This window comes from Mustela erminea, chromosome 8 (genome assembly GCF_009829155.1).
Source record: "Mustela erminea isolate mMusErm1 chromosome 8, mMusErm1.Pri, whole genome shotgun sequence".
Taxonomy (NCBI): domain Eukaryota; kingdom Metazoa; phylum Chordata; class Mammalia; order Carnivora; family Mustelidae; genus Mustela; species Mustela erminea.
The window spans coordinates 33247055-33267537 of record NC_045621.1 but is presented as its reverse complement, the minus strand read 5'-3'; the positions used below and the strand labels follow the sequence as shown (position 1 = coordinate 33267537).

General features: G+C 43.3%; 1 protein-coding gene across 1 annotated transcript; it reads left to right on the top strand.

The window, feature by feature from the left end:
* Positions 1–1302: 1302 nt before the first annotated feature.
* Positions 1303–18207, top strand: FAM124B (family with sequence similarity 124 member B). The gene is made up of 2 exons (XM_032354977.1): positions 1303–2571; positions 16370–18207. The coding sequence occupies exons 1-2, from the start codon at positions 1840–1842 to the stop codon at positions 17015–17017; spliced, it is 1380 nt and encodes a 459-aa protein (XP_032210868.1). The 5' UTR covers positions 1303–1839; the 3' UTR covers positions 17018–18207.
* Positions 18208–20483: the final 2276 nt, after the last annotated feature.

Here is a 20483-nt window from a genome sequence, read left to right as displayed (position 1 = left end):
TGATTTTCAAACAGATACTACACATTGTAAGGACCTATTTAGCCAGAGGCTTCCATCCAGGTTAAACAATAACCTTGTTGTTTAACCCTTAAACTGTCCCTGCTTCCCTTTCCCAGGGGACTTACTTAAAAACAAGTCCCGGAAACCAGCCCCAGGTAACAAAGTCCAGATGCAAGGATGGGTCAGGTCAGGTGGAGATATCCAATCAGTGGGGGGACGCATACTGTCTCCCTAGCCACCAAGGAGTATGGGCCCCGCCCTTTGGGAGCCTTTTGGGCGCCAATTCTAACCAAGGTGATAGGCTTGGTCAAATGTCTACTATAGGGTAAATTGTAATTCAATTGGTCACAGCATCACTGTGCAGCTTTCTCTGTGTGTTACCATTTCATTGGCCACCTGTGCATGGCCAGGCCCAGCCGCATGGCCTTTGCCCTTAAAAACTAGTCTGTGAAACAGAGAAAGGTTGCCCTCTCTTGTAAGAGGTGCGACCCTGAACTCTCAGTCTGATTCTTGATGCTTGGCTCAGAATAAAGCTTTGCTTGACCTTTGCTTTACATCAGTCTCGCTCTTTTAATCATGGACCCATTATTGGGGGACATATCAACATTAGGGAGGGTGTTCTGTTTAGAGTTTGAGCATTTTTACTGAAGATAATTCATTTTAAGATTCATGACCTCAATGAGAATTTGCTTTGATGTCCTTTCCCCATCCTTAGGAAGAAAATCCAGGCCAGAACTTCCAGGTCCCTGAGAGGCACCTCATCTTTACTTCTCTGGGGCACCTCTCAGTTCCTGAGTGTAAATTTTCCCTCAGCCACTTTTTAGCTGTGAGACCAATTAAGCACGTAACTTAGATTTTCTATTACTTAGCCCTGGGTCGTTGATCAGTCATCTGGGGGAAAAATAGTCTTTTCTTCATAGGTTTGTTGCAGGATTAAATCCATTTATGCAAAGTTTTAGAACCATTTATGACTGGTGCCTAGTAGATCCTCAATAGACCTGAGCAATAATACCATCCATACTGGGAAGCTCGAGCTCTTCTTGAAGCATCAGCATGAATAACGGGAGTTTTGTTTTTTTTGTTCTGGTGTTTTGTTTTGTTTTGTTTTGTTTTTGGCAACATCTCTTTTAATTTTTTGCAACACTTCAGTACATATACTCAGACTTTGCATCAGAGCAAATCATCTTCAGTGAACACTCAGTATTATTTAGATACAGTATCTTCTCTTCAAAGGTCTAGCATCTGTTGTCCCAAAACAAAATAAAAAGACAAAGGACAGTGGAAATCCTGGCAAGGGGACAAGTTTCGAGAATTGTTTGAAAGTAGTCATTGTATTCAGGTGGCCTGGCAGCCTGCTGTAAACATGGAGAGATGTAAGGAGGAAATCAGAACCCATTGTGGGTCCACAAAATGGATGTCTTTTCAACTAAACAGATTGCTATCAGCCTAACAGAGCCGACTCATATTCCTTTTTGCCTGGTATTTCCTTTACGGAGTGTCCGTAAGAACCACCCACTTGGGTGTTTCTCAGGATTACAGGTTTTTAGGTCAAACGGAAACCGGGGGAGTGCCTGGACAAGCCCAAAACACAGTTACATTATGCGTGAGCTAGATGGCATTGACTCCAAGGCTGTTGTGACCCAGTTTGTGTGGATGGTCTGGCTGTGCGGCCACCGGCAACCAGGAGCCCAGGTTAGGAGCTTTGTTCTGAACTGGCTGCAGGTTTCCTGGGCGGCTGAAGGCTCCGCTGGAGAACTGCCCGCTTCTTCCTTTGCTGCAGAAGCTTGACGGGTGGGCCCTCCACGCCTGCTTCCTTTGTCCTCCCCGGGGCAGTCTGGAATGGACGGGACACCGGAGCCTTTGGCCATGACCGTCCACCTCCTCGCCGACTCTGGACATGGCTCGCTTCTGCAGCAAACTCTGGATCAGCTCTTGGACTGCATATGCCCGGACGTGCGTCCCTTTCTGGTGTCCGAGAGGGTCAGTCCAGTAAAATACTACGACAAGTGCCACTCCAAGCACTCACGGTTCCCGGGGATGTCTGTGTTGCTCTTCCTGCCCGAGAGCGTGGGAGAGGAGCGGCTCTTCCGGGTTCTTGACTCCCTCCAGCACTGGCCGTGGCAGTACTATTCTGCCCCGAATGCTCAGGGGAGGCCGTGTCCCTACCCTCTTTCCAACCAGGAGTTCTACAGTCTGGACAGCCAGATGCCGGTCTGGGGTGTGAGGCAGGTGCACCACGGCGCCAAGATCCTGAGGGTGACGCTCTACTGCAGTTCTGATAACTACGACGATGCCATCAGACTCTATGAGCTGATCCTTCAGAAGGAAGCCACCGTGCAGAAGAGCGACTCCTGTGTCTTCGTGCTCTATGCCACCGAGAGCTTTGCTCTGCAGCTCTCCCTGATGCAGCTGCCCCTTGGAATGTCAGTGGACCCCAGAGAGTCCTCAGTGCTGCAGTTCAAGGTTCAAGAGATCGGCCAGTTAGTGCCTCTTCTCCCCCATCCGTGCGTCCCCATCAGCCGCACCAGGTGGCAGACACAGGACTATGACGGCAACAAGATCCTGCTTCAGGTATTCCGTTTTGCCTCTGATCTTGTTGGTACACATGGAACTGTGTGATTTTCCATCTGAGACGGGCCTTCGTGGTGATTTAAGGCCATGGTTCTCGACCTTGCTTGCACATCAGAATCCCTGGGGAGCTTGCAAAAATTCCCATGCCATACTTGCATCCCAGGCCAATTAGATCGGCATCTCTGGGGGCACCTTGGATGGCTCAAATATGTAGCGTCGGGGTTGAGAGTCGCTGATCTAATAAAATCCCCTCATCTGACAGATAATGGAGTTTATGCTCTGGGAGCTTGTAGCTTATACAACTGGTTTGCGGTAGAATCCGATGACCCCCGTTTCTCAGATTGTCCTTTAAAACTGTATGCAAAGACTTTGCCCACGCCTTCGGTTTGGGAAGAGTGTAAGCTCTTCTCATCTGACCTAAAGAAGCTGAAGTTGTAATTATGGTTGACAGTATTATGTTTGCAGTCCTGCTGACTTAATTTTTTTTTTCCTGTTGACTTAATATTTAAGCAGCTTGGATGACTGTCCGTTTTTCCCCAAATTAAGTTAGATGGTTAGAACTCCTTTAGAAAGAAAAGCTGGATATGAAAACCTTATTCTGTAAGCACCCCATTTAAGCCAGGCACAATCATATGATCACTACTGTAATGTACCATTTCTTGTGAAGTGTTCCTCAGCCATTGAGCCTTGCACCCAGTAGCTGCCTGGCTTAACCTCGAGGTAATATTAACATCTTCCTAACATGTGGGTTGTTATCCACACAAAGTGATGTAATGCTTCAAGTGCTTAAGATAGTGCCCAGAATGCAATTTTAGCTATTATTATCTGTTATAACCTAAACTAAGTGTTATTACATTGATAGCTTTAATTTTTATGACAACCTAGGAAGTCACCATTTTTCCCATTTTGCAGATGAGAAAACTGAGTTAATTGCCTAAGACACAAGACACAGGTAGGGAAGTGTCTACTCAGCTCCCAAATGCACGCAGTTACCCATTATTGTCCAGTCCTCGGTGGGTGTGCGTGGGTGTGTAAGTGAGTGCAGGCAGGGGGATGTGTATGATACTCACAGCAAAATATTCTGTGGCTTCTGTCCTTGAGAAACGATCAAAAATGCCTTTAAGGCCTATTGGGTAAAGTAATAACATGAGGGAAGATGAATAGTCGTTCCTTTGATTAATCTTATTGTCATCTGCTTTGACTTATTAATAACATGAATCATATTGATTCTATATTAAAAGATATATAAATTATTTACCTTCTTCTTCACCTAAGGAGGGCCGGAACAGTTTCTGTGCCTTTTACTTAACTCAGCAATTTCTGAGGCATCTCAAGTTTCTCCTTCATCCTTCAACCTTGGTTAGTCTCCAGCATTTAAAATCAACCTCACTGTCAAACAAACATTTCATATGTGTGTGCAGCAGGGGGCACATTTTTAACTGTTCTTATTTTTAAGATCAACCCAACCAACCCAATTGGATCAGATGCTCTTCTCTAAACCGATTACTGCATCCAAGGGAATGGGATCGTGTGGGGTGGTGTAGTTCTGAGGCAGAGGCTAAGCCCTCCACACCTGGATTATCTGTGGAGTCAGACCCTCCTGGGACTCCCGGGGGAGGGGAAAGACCCCCCCAGTGAAGATCAGTAGGGGAACAAATGTGGGGTGGCCCAGAAGACCGATGTTGACCAAAAAAAAAAAAAAAAAAAAACGAAAGAAAATTATACCTATATTCAAGGGAAAGCCATAACTACCAACTACCAATTAACCTCTCCACAAATAACCTTCCCTCAGGGCTGGAATGGACACGCGTGTGGGCGTGCTAGACATGATGAGGGCCCACAATGGGCAACGCTTCCTGAGGAGCGATACCTGGGCCTGCTGAGGCTGGACAGCCCAGAAAGAAGTAGCCAGATGGAGAAGGGAGAAAGGGAGAAAGGAGTTCTAAAGAGGAGAGAGAGTGGGTGACTGCGTGTGGTGTGGCATTTCCTTAGCAGGGCATGTTCAGAAAACTGCCTGAGGTTCTATGTGGCTGGGGCTGAGAGGGGGGGTGAGGGGAAGAAGGGGAGCAGGAGGGTGAAGACCACATCCTCAGGAATATGGTCAGCCACTGGAAGGTCAGCCCCCTGAGGGCAGGCAGCTCTTTGCCCACTTTCTTATTCCCCGGTACCTAGAATAGAGTCTGGCACACGGGAGGCAAATACACTCTCGTGTGAATGAGCCAGAGTCTTGCTGAGAGCTTTTCTTTTATCCTTACTGCAATCAGTACTCATGGATGGGGCCAGTGAGTGGTACTGACATGTATAATTTGTTATGAGGATGAAAAAAAAAGAATGTAAATGGAGGTGCTCTGTAAAGTAGAAGCTGTAGGAGAACACGCAGAAGCAATGCGATTACTGCCTGTGTGTGTGAGAAACCACCAGCTGTCTCATCAGATGCCCACAGGGAACAATTCCTTTCCCACATGACCTCTTGTCAGTGCAGATGGTGTGATGCTTCTCAGAGTCTTGAATGTCTATTTGTGGTGAAAATGATAGTAGGGTACATAGTGGGTGCTCAGTAAATGAATGAGTGTATCAATAAATGATCAAATGTCCATGTTTCTTCATTTACCAAATGTTCTTCCTGAGTGTTCTCCATTTGTCTTAGTTCTTAATGGCTGCAAAAGCACGGTGGATCAGTTTTTCCCTTCCCCTTTCTAGCAGTCCTATTTTGTCCCTGCATTTTTCCCATGGTTGCCCTGTGGGAGATGAGACGGCTATCCTTCTGTGACCCTTTTGTTAGGGTTTCAGTGTGATGTCAAGCTGCCTTCCGTGTTAGGTGTTCTGTGTGATGTTGGGCTGATGGGAGGCCCAACTCTCCCACAAGTGCCTGGAACACCAAGTGGCCTATGGTCAATGCCCTGTCCTCACCCTGAGTGTAGGGACAGAAAGGGATAATTTGACCAAGTTTGGAAAAGTTGTGTGGAAGATGTATGACCTGGAGGGTGACTGAAGCAGGTGGTAGAAGTAGTGTAGAGCTGGAGAGTTCATATGGATTTAGGAGAACGATTTTTGGCCCATTGAGTATGGGTGCAGGAGGATCTACAACAGGCATTAAAGAGTCATTTATTAATGTTTTTAGAGAAGGGAAGACATGATAGTCTATAGTACACACTTCAGGATGCTAACCCTAGTACCATCATATAAGGTAGATTGGATGGGTATTAGACTGACCAATCCAGAGGTGACTTCACTCATCCAGTCAGGGGCCAGCAAAGTTTTGAGTAAGGGGACCCACAATGGAAGTATGAGGTTAAATATGAACTGTAGTTCAGGAGTAGACTTAGCAGATTTGGAAATGAAATTAGATCTAGGGGTCAGAAAGAGGGATACGATGACAAGTCTGGACCCATTGGGTTTGAGATGTTTGCAGATCATATGGATGACGACATTCCCAAGTTAGGTGGCCTCTGAGAGCTGGAGCTTGGACTAGTGACATAGGTTGGGGATGATGGCTGAAGTCCTGGGAAGAAGTGCTGTTATTAAGGAAGAGAGCTTAGAATGAGAAGCAATGAAGATAGAGCCTATAAAATGTCCACACTCCAGGAGTGGGGAAAGAGAAGAAGAATGAGTGAAGGAATGTGAGAAGGAATATCCAGAAAGAAGGTGAAGGTCACGATGTCAAAGAAGCCAGTGTGTCACTTGGTAGCATGCCATAGTCCCTGAGATGTGATTTCTCAGGTGCACTAGGACACGACCCTAAGGCTCTTTCATCCTGCTCTCCTCACCAGGCCATTGGCCTCTGGTGTTGTTGCCAGTAACTCCTGGGAGATCGGCATGGGCTGTACGGCCAGCTCGCCTCCACTGGTAACTGTGGCCACCACAACCCTGCACTTATGGGCATGTCCCTGTGGACATCTCCACAATGTTACTGAAATCAGGCTGTAATTTTCAACAAGATCTTTCTGAAAATTTGAGCACAAAATGAGGAAAGCAACAAAACATTCTGTACAAGGAAGGTAACTTATAAGACCTTGGATGTCACCATTCAGAGGTCCTTGACCAGGATGTGACCTTGAGGTCCTTTCCCAGGTCTCTTCCTTGTGCTCTCCACATCCATCACTAGGAGGTGCTCCAGGCCAAGCACACAGCAGAAGAAGGGAGTTTCCCGCTTAGCCCCTTGAGGGCTTACCTTCCAGGTCTTTCTTGACAAGGGTTGACTACTTTCCAGGATAAATGAAATGGGAAAGTTCATACACATCTCTGCCTCCTGCCCCACCGTGGTGGTGTCTTGTTCATAGACCTGGACAAGGGGGCTCAGTTGCACCAGTACATGAACCCAACATCAGTACAACCTGGATACTGAGTCTCAACAACAGACACTGGTCTAAGCCATCCTTTCTGGCAGCTCTTCCCAGTTTATTCTGATGCATGAGCTGGAAATCATGCCTGCAGATCCTTCCTCCAGCCCTTGGGCTCACCTCTAAATCCTCTACAATTAGTACTTGAGTTAGAATCCACAGAGCTCGCCAAGAACTAGCTTTCGATTTCATTGATTTTATCTACTGATTTCCTGTTTTCAATTTTACTGATTTCTGCTCTAATTTTGATTATATTTTCTTCTGCTTAGTTTGGATTTTTAAAAAGATTTTATTTATTTATTTGAGAGAGAGGGGGAGAGAGAGAGTGCGAGGGGGAGCAGGAGCAGAGAAAGAGGGACAAGTAGACCCTTAGCTGAGTGAGAAGCCTGACATGAGGCTCTATCCCACAACATTGAGATCATGACCGGAGCTGAAATCAAGTCAGACACTTAACCAAGGTGAGCCACTCAGGTGTCCCACTCTTGTCTTTTTTTTTCTGGTGTCTTTTAGGATTTTTTAAAAAATCTTTGACTTTTATAATTTGGAAAATGATGTGTCTAGGTGTAGCTTTTGTGGAATTTTTGTGGTTGGTGTTCTCTGAGCTTCCTGGATTTGTATTTTGGTTTCCAACATTAAATTGCGGGAACATTTTCAGTTATTGTTATTTCTCTCTTTCTTGCCTTCTGGTCTGCCTACTATGTGTCTGCTATACTCTTGGAAGCTGTCTCACAGTCCTTGGATATTCTGTTCTGTTTTTTTTTGTCTTTGCTTTCTTTGATTTTTAGTTTTGAAAGTTTCTTCTGAGGTACCTCAAGCTCAGGATTCTTTCCTCAGCCATGTCCAGTCTACTGGTTAGCCCATCAAAGGCATTCTTGATTTTTAGTGCAGTTTTTTTTTTTTTTAATTTCTAGTGTTTCTGTTCTTTCTTAGTGTTTTTACCTCTGTTAATATTGCCCATCTGTTCTTGCATGATGTTTACTTTATCCATTAGCGCTCTTAGTACATTAATCATAGTGTTTCAAATTCCTGGCATGATAATTCCAACAGCTCTGTCATGTCTGGTTCTGATACTTACTCTGTCTTTTCAAATTGTGGGTTTTTTTTTTTTTTTCACCTTTTAGTATGCCTTGTGTTTTTTTGTTTTGTTTTTGTTTTTGTTTTCGCTAGCTAGACATGATGTAGCAGGTGAAAGGAAGTGCTGAAAATAGGCTTTTTGTAATGTGGTGGTGAGGAGTTGGGGGAGGGGAAGCATTCTATGATTAGATTGCACACAGTCTTTTAGTGAGTCTATGCCTTACACTGTGAATTCACAAGTATTTTAAATTTTTTTTCTCCCTCCTTTGGCAGGAGAGGGCTAGAATGGCTGGCTAGATTTGGCTAGAATGAGCTAGAATTGAGTACTTCCTTTCCCCCAGGTTAGTCAGGCCCAGGTTAGCTTCTGGTTAACTAGTTTTCTCTGAGAGCAGGCTTTTTGAGAACACAGTTTTCTGGCATGTTTTAAAGTGGTGCTTTTTCTCCTTGCCTTCTATTTTCTCCAATATTTATCGTGAGCATCTGATCAAGCTCCTGGAGGGAAATCTCACAAGCTCGTGAGGCCCCTCCGTGACTGGGTCCCCCTGGAGTTTTTAACCCTCACAGTTGTCCACGCCGAGCCTTCCACAATTCCTCAGTCACAGTTGAAGTTTTCCTCACCTGGCATTAGCTCCTGTTGTGGCTTCCACTTATGAGTCTCCACTCTGAGAAGCCGTGATTTCCTGTATTTGTCTGTCGTCTCTCTAGTCTTGGGGGCTGCTGTTGGCTCTGCGTCCTTCCCTCTCATACAGATGTTGGAAGAGTTTTTGCTTTTCCAAAAAGAGCAATGCTTGCTCTCACCAGCAGCAGTAAATGTTGACTGCTCCTGCCTCAAAAGTCTCTCCTCTGTGGGCTTCCATAAACCAGCTCTTTAAGCAGTTTTCTTCTGTCTGGCTGTCCCTTCGTTGTTTCTTCCCAAGGACTCACCTCTTTCTTCCTGTCCCTGAATCAGGTTTGCTCACCCTTGGTGGTACTGACATCTTGGACTAGATGACTCTTTGTCCTGGAGAACTATCCTGTGCATTGCTGATGTTAGCAGCCTCATTGGCTTTGCCACTAGATGCCAGTAGCAGTGACCCCAGAACTCCAGCTGTGACAACCAAAATGTCTCCAGACCTTGTCGGATGCCTCTAGGAGGTGGAGTTTCCCCCAGTTGAAAACTGTTCTCCTCCACTAAAATTTCCTTAAGATTAAGACATACAGACCATCCTGTGGATTTAGCATCAATTTTGTTCTCCTTATACCTGTGTCTGCATCTCTAGCTCTTGAGTTTAGCTTATTTATTTATTTACTTATTTAGCTTATTTCCGCTTCCCTGTAAGACAGTTTGAACATAATGTCTCATCCTCATCTTACATTCAGTCCAAGCAAAACCAAAGTCACCATCTCCCCCATCTCCTCCAGCTCTGGTAACTCTTTACCCATTTGCTCTGGTTTTGAAACGCTGTCACTATTAAAGCCTCTGTCACTATTAAAGCACTTTCCAGAAGTGCCACATTCGGTCACACCCAACTGTTGTTAGTTTTTCTCTGGAGTCATTCCTCTTCTCCCTTCCTTCTTTAAGCCCTCATAGCTATAAATGTACATTATCATTGTGACATTCTAACTCTTCATTCTAGTTCCAGGCATCCTATTTTATCCAGCACATCACAGATGAATATGTTTTCTAATTTTTATTTTTTATTTTTTTAATAGATTTTATTTATTTATTTGAAGAGATCACAAGTAGGCAGAAAGGCAGGCAGAGAGAGAGGGCGGGGGAGAAGCAGGCTCCCTGCTGAGCAGAGAGCCTGATGCAGGGCTCAATCCTAGGACCCTGAGATCCTGACCTGAGCCGAAGGCAGAGGCTTTAACTCACTGAGCCACCCAGGTGCTCCACATGAATATATTTTTAAAGGACTGCTACATTTATGGCTATCCCAACTTTCTTTCCAGAACTCTAGGCTCACTCCTATACCCAGAACCTACACCCAGGTATTTTCTTTATGGTAATAAAATACACATAATATAAAATCTGTCAATTGAACCATTTTTAAGTGTTGGGTTCAGTGCCATCGAGTACATTTACAGTGTTGTGCAACCATCACCATATTCTGTTTCCAGAACTTCTTCATCACTCCACCTAGAAACTCTGTACCTATGACACCATAACCCACTATTATCTCCTCCCCTCAGTCCCTAGTAACATATGTTCTTCCTTCTGTTCCCATAAATTTGCTTACCCTGGGCACCTTCCATATGTGGAATCATATAATATTTGCCCTTTCGTCTGGCTTAATTCACTCAGTTTAATGGTTTCAAGGTTCATCCATGCAGCATATATCAGAATTTCATTCCTGTTTAGGTTGAGAATGGTCCGTTTTATGGCTATCTGCATCTATGTAATGCCCAGGCTGTTCCTTGTCCAGAGATGTCTTTCTTTTCCTCTTTACTTATCCCTCCTTCAAGGCTGTGCTCAAATGGCAATTTCTCTCTGAAATCTGCCATGAGGCTTAAGTACGCAATTCACTTCCATTTGGTGTATATTTTCCATGGAAATTTTTGTGACACACAACTGATTACATATTTTCTTATTCTTGCACCATGTAATTTTGGAGTTTATGACTCCCTACCTCTTTTCAGTATTTTGTAATAAATGTCTATTTCCAGTAGACGAGTAGGTAGACAGCTGTTTCTGAAGCATGGGTTGATTGACTGCTTGTTTTCAGGAAATAAGTCTTGTCTCTTCAGAAAAGGTGTATATTCCAGAAGCTAGTTTGGTGTAAGCAAGCGTGTGGTTCTTTTCATTTTATCAAGAGACATTTAGCTAAGTTTGTCCTTATGTTCTTCATTAGCTATTGAAAAATGAAAGAACATAGCTTCTCATGAAGAAAGTGATTCATTTTCTTCTGTAGCTTTTCTTGAGGGTCCTTTCTCATTTCTCAGTCTCTCAGCTGGATGCACTTGGAATCTATTCCACCCTTCCTGTTCCTTTCTTTGTTTCTTTCCCGTTCTCCATCCCCACCCTTTCTGACACTGACACTGACACTGACACTGACACTGACAGACAGACAGACACACACACACACACACACACACACACTCCCATCCCTGCTCTTCTTTTCACTCAATATTTGGGTTTATTCTGCCCTGAAAGAACACTTGGACTTGGAAGGTTTTCACTCTTACAGAAAAAGGTTAACATCAGTGGCTTTGGTTAATCAGTTAAAGTAAGTGCCTTTAATTTAAAGATCAGTTAATTGGAAGGGACTGGCTCCAACTCTTAGGGAAGCAAGTTTGGCATTGTTTTGGGGTTTCTTATTATCTGTATACTTTGGTTCCATTTAATTTTTTTTCACAGTGTAGAAAAAATTCTGTTTATCTATTTCTTGCAATCACTTCTAGTAAGAGACAATATTATTTTCCCTTCGTGATGTGAATCTGTTCTTAAACAGCTTCATCATTTTTCAATGATGTATATTCTCTTGTTTCTCAAGTGTTTGGAGTCAAATGAGTGACAAATGATCTTTCTATTCATCAAGATAACTGCTAGCATTCCCTAAAACTTGGAAAAAGCTAACTCTCAATTTGTAACATTTTACAAATATTTCTTGGAAAGATGAGCTCTAAATGATCAGAATTCCTACAAATTTGTTTCACTTTATTTTTTGGCAAGAGGAGCTTTCTTCTCTCTCAAGGGATTTCTCTCAATCACTCAACATTATGTTTCTCCTAGAAATTCTTCACTCTAATTGCAGATATTTGCATTTCTACATTAATAATGTTGCACTCACTTTCGTTATGTGATCTAAGGATCTTAGACCTCTCTTGAAGAAAGAAAAGTTGTCATTGCCTTTCCTTAAAATGTTTGCAGAAATTGCCAATCACATGATGAAAGCCTTTTTGAATTTTCTTGATAAGGCTTTATAACTACTTAATGCCTAATAATTAGGGGTCCAATACATTGATTCTACATTTCCATACATTTCTACGTGTAAAAATTTATATTTTTTTTAGGTGCTAAACTTATATATCCAAAAGACATCTAGTGGTTACTTACCACGTGCTAAGCACCATGCTAGGTTCGTAGATACAACAATAAAGAAGGTAAATACAAACCTTCTTCCAGATGGCAAGTTTAGAGGAAGACACAGATAAGTAAGTGTGCAGGTGCATAAGTGTTGTATCTACTATGGTATGGTAATACAGGCTGCTAGAAGAGCCAGTTACAATAGTAATTACTATGATAATTACCAACTCATATTTAGCAATACTATGTCCCAGGCACTGTCATCATTTAACCATTTCAACAATTCTATGATGCTGGTACTTATGATTATCTCTTTTTATAGATAAAGAACTGAGACATAAGAGTAGGAAACTTGTCCAAAGTGTAACAACTAGCAAGTGGCAGAACCAATATTTAGGGGACTTACCCCATATTCAGTGCTATCAAGAATGCTTCCAAGAGGAAATGATTTAGAAGTTGGAGTTGGTCATGGGTTTTTAGGAAAAATAGTTAGAGAAGACATATCCTAGACAAAGCAAATAGTATACACAAACACTGGCACTGGAAAAGAGCAAATAATATCCAAGAAGTTCAATTTTGGCAAGTGGAGGCTGAAAGGGAGGAAATGGTAAATGACCAGGCTGGAGGAAGAAGGGGCAAACTGTGAGAGCTGCGATAAGGCATAGTAGAGGACTTTGAGTTTTATCTCAAGAAGAGTAGAGAGCCACTGGAAGCAGGAGGGTGGCATGATGAAAACTGGTTTTGAAGCCCCCCCTTGTAGTGGAGTGGAGAAGGATTAGACAGAGGTAAGAGTATCCATGGGGGCCGTATCATCATATGACCATTGCGATAATTCAGACAAGAGATGGTGAGAGCCTGACCTAGGGTTAATGGCATTGTACATGGAGAGACAGGAAAATCTGAAAGATCTCTGGGAGGCAGGGTCCATGGGAATGGATAACATGGGGATGAAGAAGGGAAAATGATGCTCTTGCTTGACTAACATGAGCCTAAAGTATTCAAAGAAAAGGAAAAGACTAAACAGAACAGAATTAGCATGAATAGGAAAATGAGTTCAATTTTGGACATGTTGAGTTTGAGTAGCTGGTTCCTGGAAGATCAGTGGATAGGGAAGTATGAGGCTTAAAACACAGATCTGAACTGTAGTTATACTTTTGGAACACTTCATCATTTTGATAGTAACTGAAGGCATAGATGTCCCTGAGATTGCCCTAGAAGGGTATATAAAGGAAGAAGAGAACCCAGGTCAGCACTGAAGAAACACAACGTATAATGAACTGACAAGAGAAGAGGCTCCTGCAATGGAAACTGAGAAGTGGTGGATGGAAAGGAAGGAGAAAATCCAGAAGAGTGTGTTGACATAGAAGCTTAAGAAGACTTCAAATGTAAAGGAGAAAGATCAACCTTGAAATTTCAACCAGAGCCAGGGTAACAATGAGTGACAAGGAAGCTGATGGCAGATGATCTTGGCAAGAGCAATTTCAGTGGCTTGGTAGGAGGGAAAGTCTGTGCTGTTGGTAGGGGAACTAAGGGAGAGTGGTGTTTAGGATAAATGAGTGTGGACAAATTTTATAGTGAGGCTTGGCTGTGAAGGAGAATAGAAAGAGAGCTGGAGGGGAGAGAAGGGAAGGAAGGCATTATTCAAGATAGACTTGAGCAGGCTTAATTGCTGTTGCAAAGGAGTAGGCAGAGTACCAGGAAGAGAGAAAGACTGGAGATACAAGATAACAACAGAGGAAAAAATGAATCATTGATAAGTTGGGGTGGCCAGGAAGGCAGGAGGTGATGGAATTCACAGTGCAGACAGACTGGTCCCTTTCTTTGTGGAGAGGATGGTGACGTGGTAGGTGTGTTGGGTGGCAGGCAACTGAGAGTTGCTAGCTGGTGATGGCTTTTGTTTTCTCTGTAATCTAGATGGTGAGACCTTCAGCTGGGGGGCTGGGCAGAGGTTGTGTCACTGAAGGTTTGAGGACAGCTCAGAATGTTTGAAATAGCTGCCTGTGGCAAAAAGACAGGTGGCTAAGGCAACAGGATTGGGGAGAGACTGGGCAAAGTTGGAAACCACACCATTATGGTGATGTCACTCTGAGCAGTCATGTGCATTTCTTTGACAGCTTGAAGTTCAAGGTACAAGTTCAGGGAATTTGGGCATGCAGATGGACATGGAGCTGGGAGGTCTTGATAGAGGCTTTGACAGAAAAGGAGTGGTAGAGGGGAGTTGGATGTATTGGTGAGGAAACCGTTGAAGTGATGGTCTTTGGACTCCAGCTGACGTGGAAGGAGATATTGATGTTGAAGAGCTGATGTAACAGGAGAACTGAATGTTGGAGCAGGAACATTTATTTAACTTGGGTCTTTTATAGGTGGAAGGCACCTGGAAGCTCAGAATAGTTTTCCATTTTTAAATGGTCGTGGAAACAATGTCAGGACGCATGAAATTTGCACAAGATTGGCTGCCTTGGTGGCTCATTCAGTCAAGTGTCTACCTTCAGCTCAGGTCATGATCCCGGGGCTCTGGGATCGAACCCCACATCGGGCCCCATGCTCAGCGGGGAGCCTGCTTCTCCCTCTCTACTGCTCCCCCTGCTTGTGTTTTCTATCCCCCTCTGTCATATAAATAAAAATATTTTTAAAAAATTGCACAAGATTGAAACTCAGCCACACCCACTTACTGCATTGTCCTTGACTGCTCGGTGGCAGAGTCTGATCATGAAAGGAAAGACCATAGGTCCATGGGGTCTCAGATACTGATCGTATGGTCCTTTACAGAAAATATTTGCCAACTTCGATGCCAAAGGAATTGATGGAAGCAGCTTTCTTGCTTTTTGAGTTTGGTGACAGTCACTCCACCATTTCTATCAGAGATAAAAATTGAGGGGAGGCCATGTGCGTGGATCATGTATATAAACACATCCCATAATATACTCCTTTCTAGACTGGCTTTCTTATTGTTCTGATTTTTTCCTTCTTGCCTGGTGAGGTAAATATATGCCATTCTTTTAATCTTCTTTTAATTAATTAAAAAAAATTTTAGAGCAGTGTTATGTTCACAGCAAAATGGAGCAGAAAGTAGAAAGAGTCCCATGTGCTCCCCTCCCCCTCACAGGCACACCCTCCCCCACTGTCCATATCCCACCAGAGCACTGCCTTTGCTACAACTGATGAAACTGCATAGACACATCATTTTCACCATAGTTTATATTAGGGTTCACTCTTGGTGTTGTACATTTTAATGGTTTTGACAAGTGTGTAATGACATGTATCCCCCATTGTAGTATCATACAGAGTAGCTTCACTGCCCTAAAAATCCTCTGTGCTCTGCCTGTTCATCTCTCGAACCCCTGGTAACCACTAACATCTTTATGGTCTCCGTAGTTTTGCCTTTTCCAGATGTCATATAGTTGGATCCTACCGTAGGTAGACTTTTCAAATGGGCTTCTTTCACTTAGTAAATGCATTGAAGGTTCTTTTGTACATTCTTTTTGATATTTGGGCCAGGAGGGATGGACCCTGGATACCAGTTTCTAAGGGCTACCGACAAGATAGAGAAAATAGAAATATTCTTGGTGAGAAATATTCTTGGTGAGAGTGTTGTGTAAGGAGTAGGGTATGAGGCTCCCAGGAGTCCAAGGATGGAAGGCAGGCCAGTGAACTCCACTGTGCAGAGGTAGAGAGCAGTTAACTTGAGGGTGGCAGTTCTGCTGAGTAGGGTCTATAAGTTTGAAACCGGTGTAGAACTGCTAGGGACGAAGACACCGCAGGTCCCATATAGGCAGTCCCCCTCCTTTCTTGAATGTTTTTCCACATGCTACTACATATAGCCTGTACCATAAATAAATGGTGCCCCTTGATTTAAAGAATATTGACTTCAAAAGTGTCTAATTATTAGATTGCCTGGAATGCCCACATGTCTTGTAATAGCTCAATAGCTCAATATGTATCATCAACATGATATGAAAGGACTTCGGAAGATTGAATTCTTATTCCAATATTTATCTTTTGGTGGCTCTTGATTTGTGTTCTTATTTTTCCATAGTTGGTAATACATCATTTGCAACCCAGGTGAGACCACCAAATAACATCAGTGAACATCTTGGCATCATTCGAACAACATGATCTATAAGAACTGAGCTGTTGCATTTGATTCTCAGAATCTTCACCTTATTGGATGTTCACTTAGGGAGTCTGAGAGAGAGAGAAGTTTGGAGCTTGTGCTGATATAGCTCGTGATTCGGTTGTACTTACTACTTCACTTCAACTGGCTTTATTGAAAGTCTGCTGTGGGCACTGGATGGCAGAGGATGAACGGGACATGGTCTGTTCTCGGCACTTAGTTAATGGAAAACATCTGCTGAATTTGTTTTCCCCTGTCCCTTAGGTCCAGTTGAATCCCGGACTTGCTGTGAGGAGTGGCGAACTTTCCTTTCTGAATGGCACCTCGGGAGCCGACACACTTCTCCAGGGCTCCCGGCTGATCCCTGTCTCCACAAGGAGGACCCTGGAGCCAAGATGCCGAAGGAGCCGGGCCAGGAGGCTCAAGGTGGGTTCCCTGGAGTGCCCGGAGTCTGCTGAGAGCCCCGTGTCAGACAGTGTTAGTGGCACCTTGTGGAAAAGCCCTGGCTGCTCGTCTCAGGACAGGAGCTCCGCCATGGGCGTCCAGATGCATCTGCCTTCTCCCCACCTCCAACCTGGGGCCAGAAAAAAAGTCCTCAGCCTGCAAAACAGCTTTGGGAAGCTGGAGGCAGAAACGAATGTTGACACGGGTTGCACCGTGGTCAATTCTGATCCCCGACAATCTTTTCGGAGCGGATTTTCAAGAGATCTGCAGACCAGCCAGGTACCATTGTGCTTGCCAGACTCCTCCTTAGGGGTGACTGCCTCCAAGAACAATAGAATCTTTAAGGCAAGGACCCTTTCTTTGTCAGTTGCTGGCCGAAGGGATCATGGTGCAAGGAAGATAATCTCAAAATGTCCCCTTCACCTGCCAGTCCAGGGTGAAGAAAAAGAAGAAGAATTCTTTATATAGCCTGAAACAAATGTGGTTTTCTAAAACACAAGATCAGATACAGTGTTCTAGAAATGGAGCACTGACCTAGAATCAAACAGTTTCTTGGTCACGTGAGGGGGCCTGAATGCTAGCCACGCTCAGATCTGTATCGCTTTTATTTCAAACGCGCATATTCTAATGGTGCTGTGAAGCATTGTTTATTTGCCTTCATGGTTATGAAGGAACACAGCCAACACATAGGGAGGAAACCAAAGCCCTTGTCCCTGGAGACACACTAACCCAGCTGGCTGTGTTGAGTGCAGCACCTACCAGGAATAACTGCATCATATGCAAATGAGTTGGGCATGTTATACAATGCTGATGAGTGGATGTAATTTGGTTTTAATTTTACTTGGGTTGCATAGTTCATCCCCTTGGACAACATGGACTACTTATTCTTTAGTGTTTTTTAATTTTTATGTGACCTCCTTTGGAAACAAGGCCCTGCACACCACATAGCCTCTGATGATTTTGCCTTTCAAGTTGTTTGCATCTAGAATGAGTTCACATGCAAGTGTTTTGAAAATTACAAACAATTAATTTTTTTTCCTGTTTAATGAGCAGAAATACTAGAAGTCAAAAGATCAGGTAAAAAATGAAAAGGAGGCTCTAGGATTTCCTTGCTCCTCCATTTCTCATTTGTTTCTGCACTACTTCAAAGGGCCAGTCGTTCCTGTTTCCAGCCAGAGAGGAGCATGGCTTGACTGGGTGACTCCAGCTCTCTACTCGACTTGACAGGACAACTGGACTGGACGGGTTGTTGGAGCAGGACTTGTGTTCTTCTGGCCATGTTCAAATTCCTAAATGTCTTTGCAACATGCATTCATCCATTTACACGTTCATTCATTCAGCAAATACTTATTGAGCACCTACCTTTGAATGAAGACATTGATGTATGGTCCACATACCATCTGTGGCCATCAAACCCAAAAGGTATTTATGGTCTTACCAGCAACTCCATTCTTTCAACATTTGAGACTATGTTGAAGTCTTACCTTGATTCCTCTGGGACCGTTTTCCACAAGTGATTTTCACACTTGCGGCTCAAGGTTGTAGTAAACAGGTGGAGACTGGGCATATTATGAATTGTAATTATAACCATGAGGGACAAGTTCTCATTGCTCATGTGTGTATTTTTCTTTTGGGTCTATACATACATTTAAAAAATATCTGAGGTCTCTGTGTTGTGGTTAATTTATAAGGCCATTTGACCCCATGAACTTTATTCTCCAGGACAGATGTTACATAAGATTATAAATGCTGATTTAGCTGGATCTCCTGGTGACCCTGACACATAGTATACCCACTTGGGGAGAAAGAGGAGTTCAGGTTCAAGGGTGAGTCTTAGGTCAGGGACACCTGCCGAGTTTGAGTGCCCTGCTGAGCTTGAAGAACTGAAAAGAAGGAGACTTGCAAATTGACAAGGATGAGACTTCTACGTTGATTTTATTTTTCTGGGGTCACGACATCAGTATATTCCCATTCTCATTTTCTTTCTCCCTGCCCCCCCAGACTAGAGTTAGATTTTAGGAGGTTGAATGAAGTCCTTAATTTTGGTCTGATTTTCTAGAATAAGAGTTAAAAAAAATTGGAAGTCTTATTTAAATGGAACTATTGAGCTGCCTTGAAAAGCACAGCAGGGGGCAGTTCTGAAATTTCTTTACCACTTTTTTTGAGGTAACCTGAATTCTTTAACATAATACATGGGTGAGACTATAAGTACATGGAAATTATGAAGGACGCTGGGAAATGTGAAGGGGTGCCTTACAAAATTGACTTGTAAAATAATACACTCTTAAAATGGCACCAACTCTACTCCTCAACCCAGGAATCCAATTTAAAACATGGTGGGATGGACATTCTAGTGTGTCAGGGTGCCAGAGGCTTCGCTTTGGGCCTCAACTTTCAAATTTGCTACTTATGGGATCATGAGCTGTCAGTGTTCTTGACTGTCTGTTGCTTCTCCTGTTGTAACAAAAGGTTGTTAAGAGAATCAAGATGGCGCCCGTGAAAGCATTTGGATATTGTTAAGCCCTATAAATAGGTAAGATAGTATTATTATTAAAAATAGTCCTTCAGGCCAACAGGAGGTTTGTTTGTTTGTTTGTTTATTTTTTGGAAACAACTTTTAGTAAAATCAATGATTCAATTAAAAACAAAAAAAAGCTCAGCTCTGTAAGCATTTTTATATGTGTGCCACTTACTTATGTTCACATATCTAGAAGGGAAAATATGGATGGAAAGAATCAAATACATCCTAGAGTTCAAAAGAGATTGTATATAACAGGAATAAGCTATGAACAGTTTAATCTGATTTATCAAATTAGCCAGACTCTATACTCACTTATGCTGTATGTTTTAAAATATAAAACGGATCACTTTTTAAATCAGATGGACTTTCAATAATCAGATTACTTTATATTTCTCTATAGGTACACTAAAAATCAGTTGCATTGCAGTTGTTTGGCTATTTTAAACTTTATTAATAAGGTTAAATTAATAATATCATACTTCTTTGCAAGTGATATTTGGACATTGCTGAACATTAACAGAAATGATAGTGTTTGGAAACTTTTGAATGTGTCCATTAGGAAAAGTAGAGCAGGGGACTTGGGGGTCGGGAGGCGGGGAAAGGCCAGTGGGGAAGGGGGAGGGGGAAGGCCTTGATTTACAAAGGGAGGTTGGGCAGGAGCCTCAGCTGCTCCCCCAACCCACCCTCTGCTCTGATGGAGATTTGTAGAGGCGATCTGGTCCTTCCATGGCCCCAATACTCACCCCTTTTTACCATGGCTCACCCCTTTTTCTTCCTTCCAGAGAGAGTCGGGGAAAGGGAAAAGGAAGCCAAAGCGAAAAGAATGAAACCTATTTTCTGTTCATTAGAAACTCCTCAATGTCATTTCCATGTTATAAAACCTATTCAGAAATTCCCGAGATAACTTAACACTGTCTGCCATTCTTGAATCTTCTCTAAGCCCTCATGTTTGGGCTTTCTCTCCCTTTTCCTTCCTTCTTTCCTTCCCTCTCTTTTCCCTACCCCTTCTGTTCCTTTCTTTTCTTTTCTCTTCCCTCCTTCATTCCTCCCTTCCCAAACCTGCCCTGTGCCCTGTACATGGATTTGATACTTTCCTCATTCTTGGCTCAGTTTTGAAATACTCTGTCTTGGAGTCATCTCTCAGGATTCCTGAAGAGACTATAAGCAGACCTGTTGGCTCAGCTCTGGGAGAATGGGAAAGAAGAGGCCACGTCTGCTCTGAGGAAACGCTCCCCACTTTCCAACTCATGCTCAGGACCCTGCTCTGGGACTAAGACCCACATCACTTAGAAAAATGTTGGTCTCTCCACCCAAGGCTCTCTCCTTTGAGGCCTACTGGACTTTTCTCTGAGGTTGGAGATGTTTCCAGTGCATTTCTCATAATTAGCAACTGAAAAACATTGGCTGTAGCCT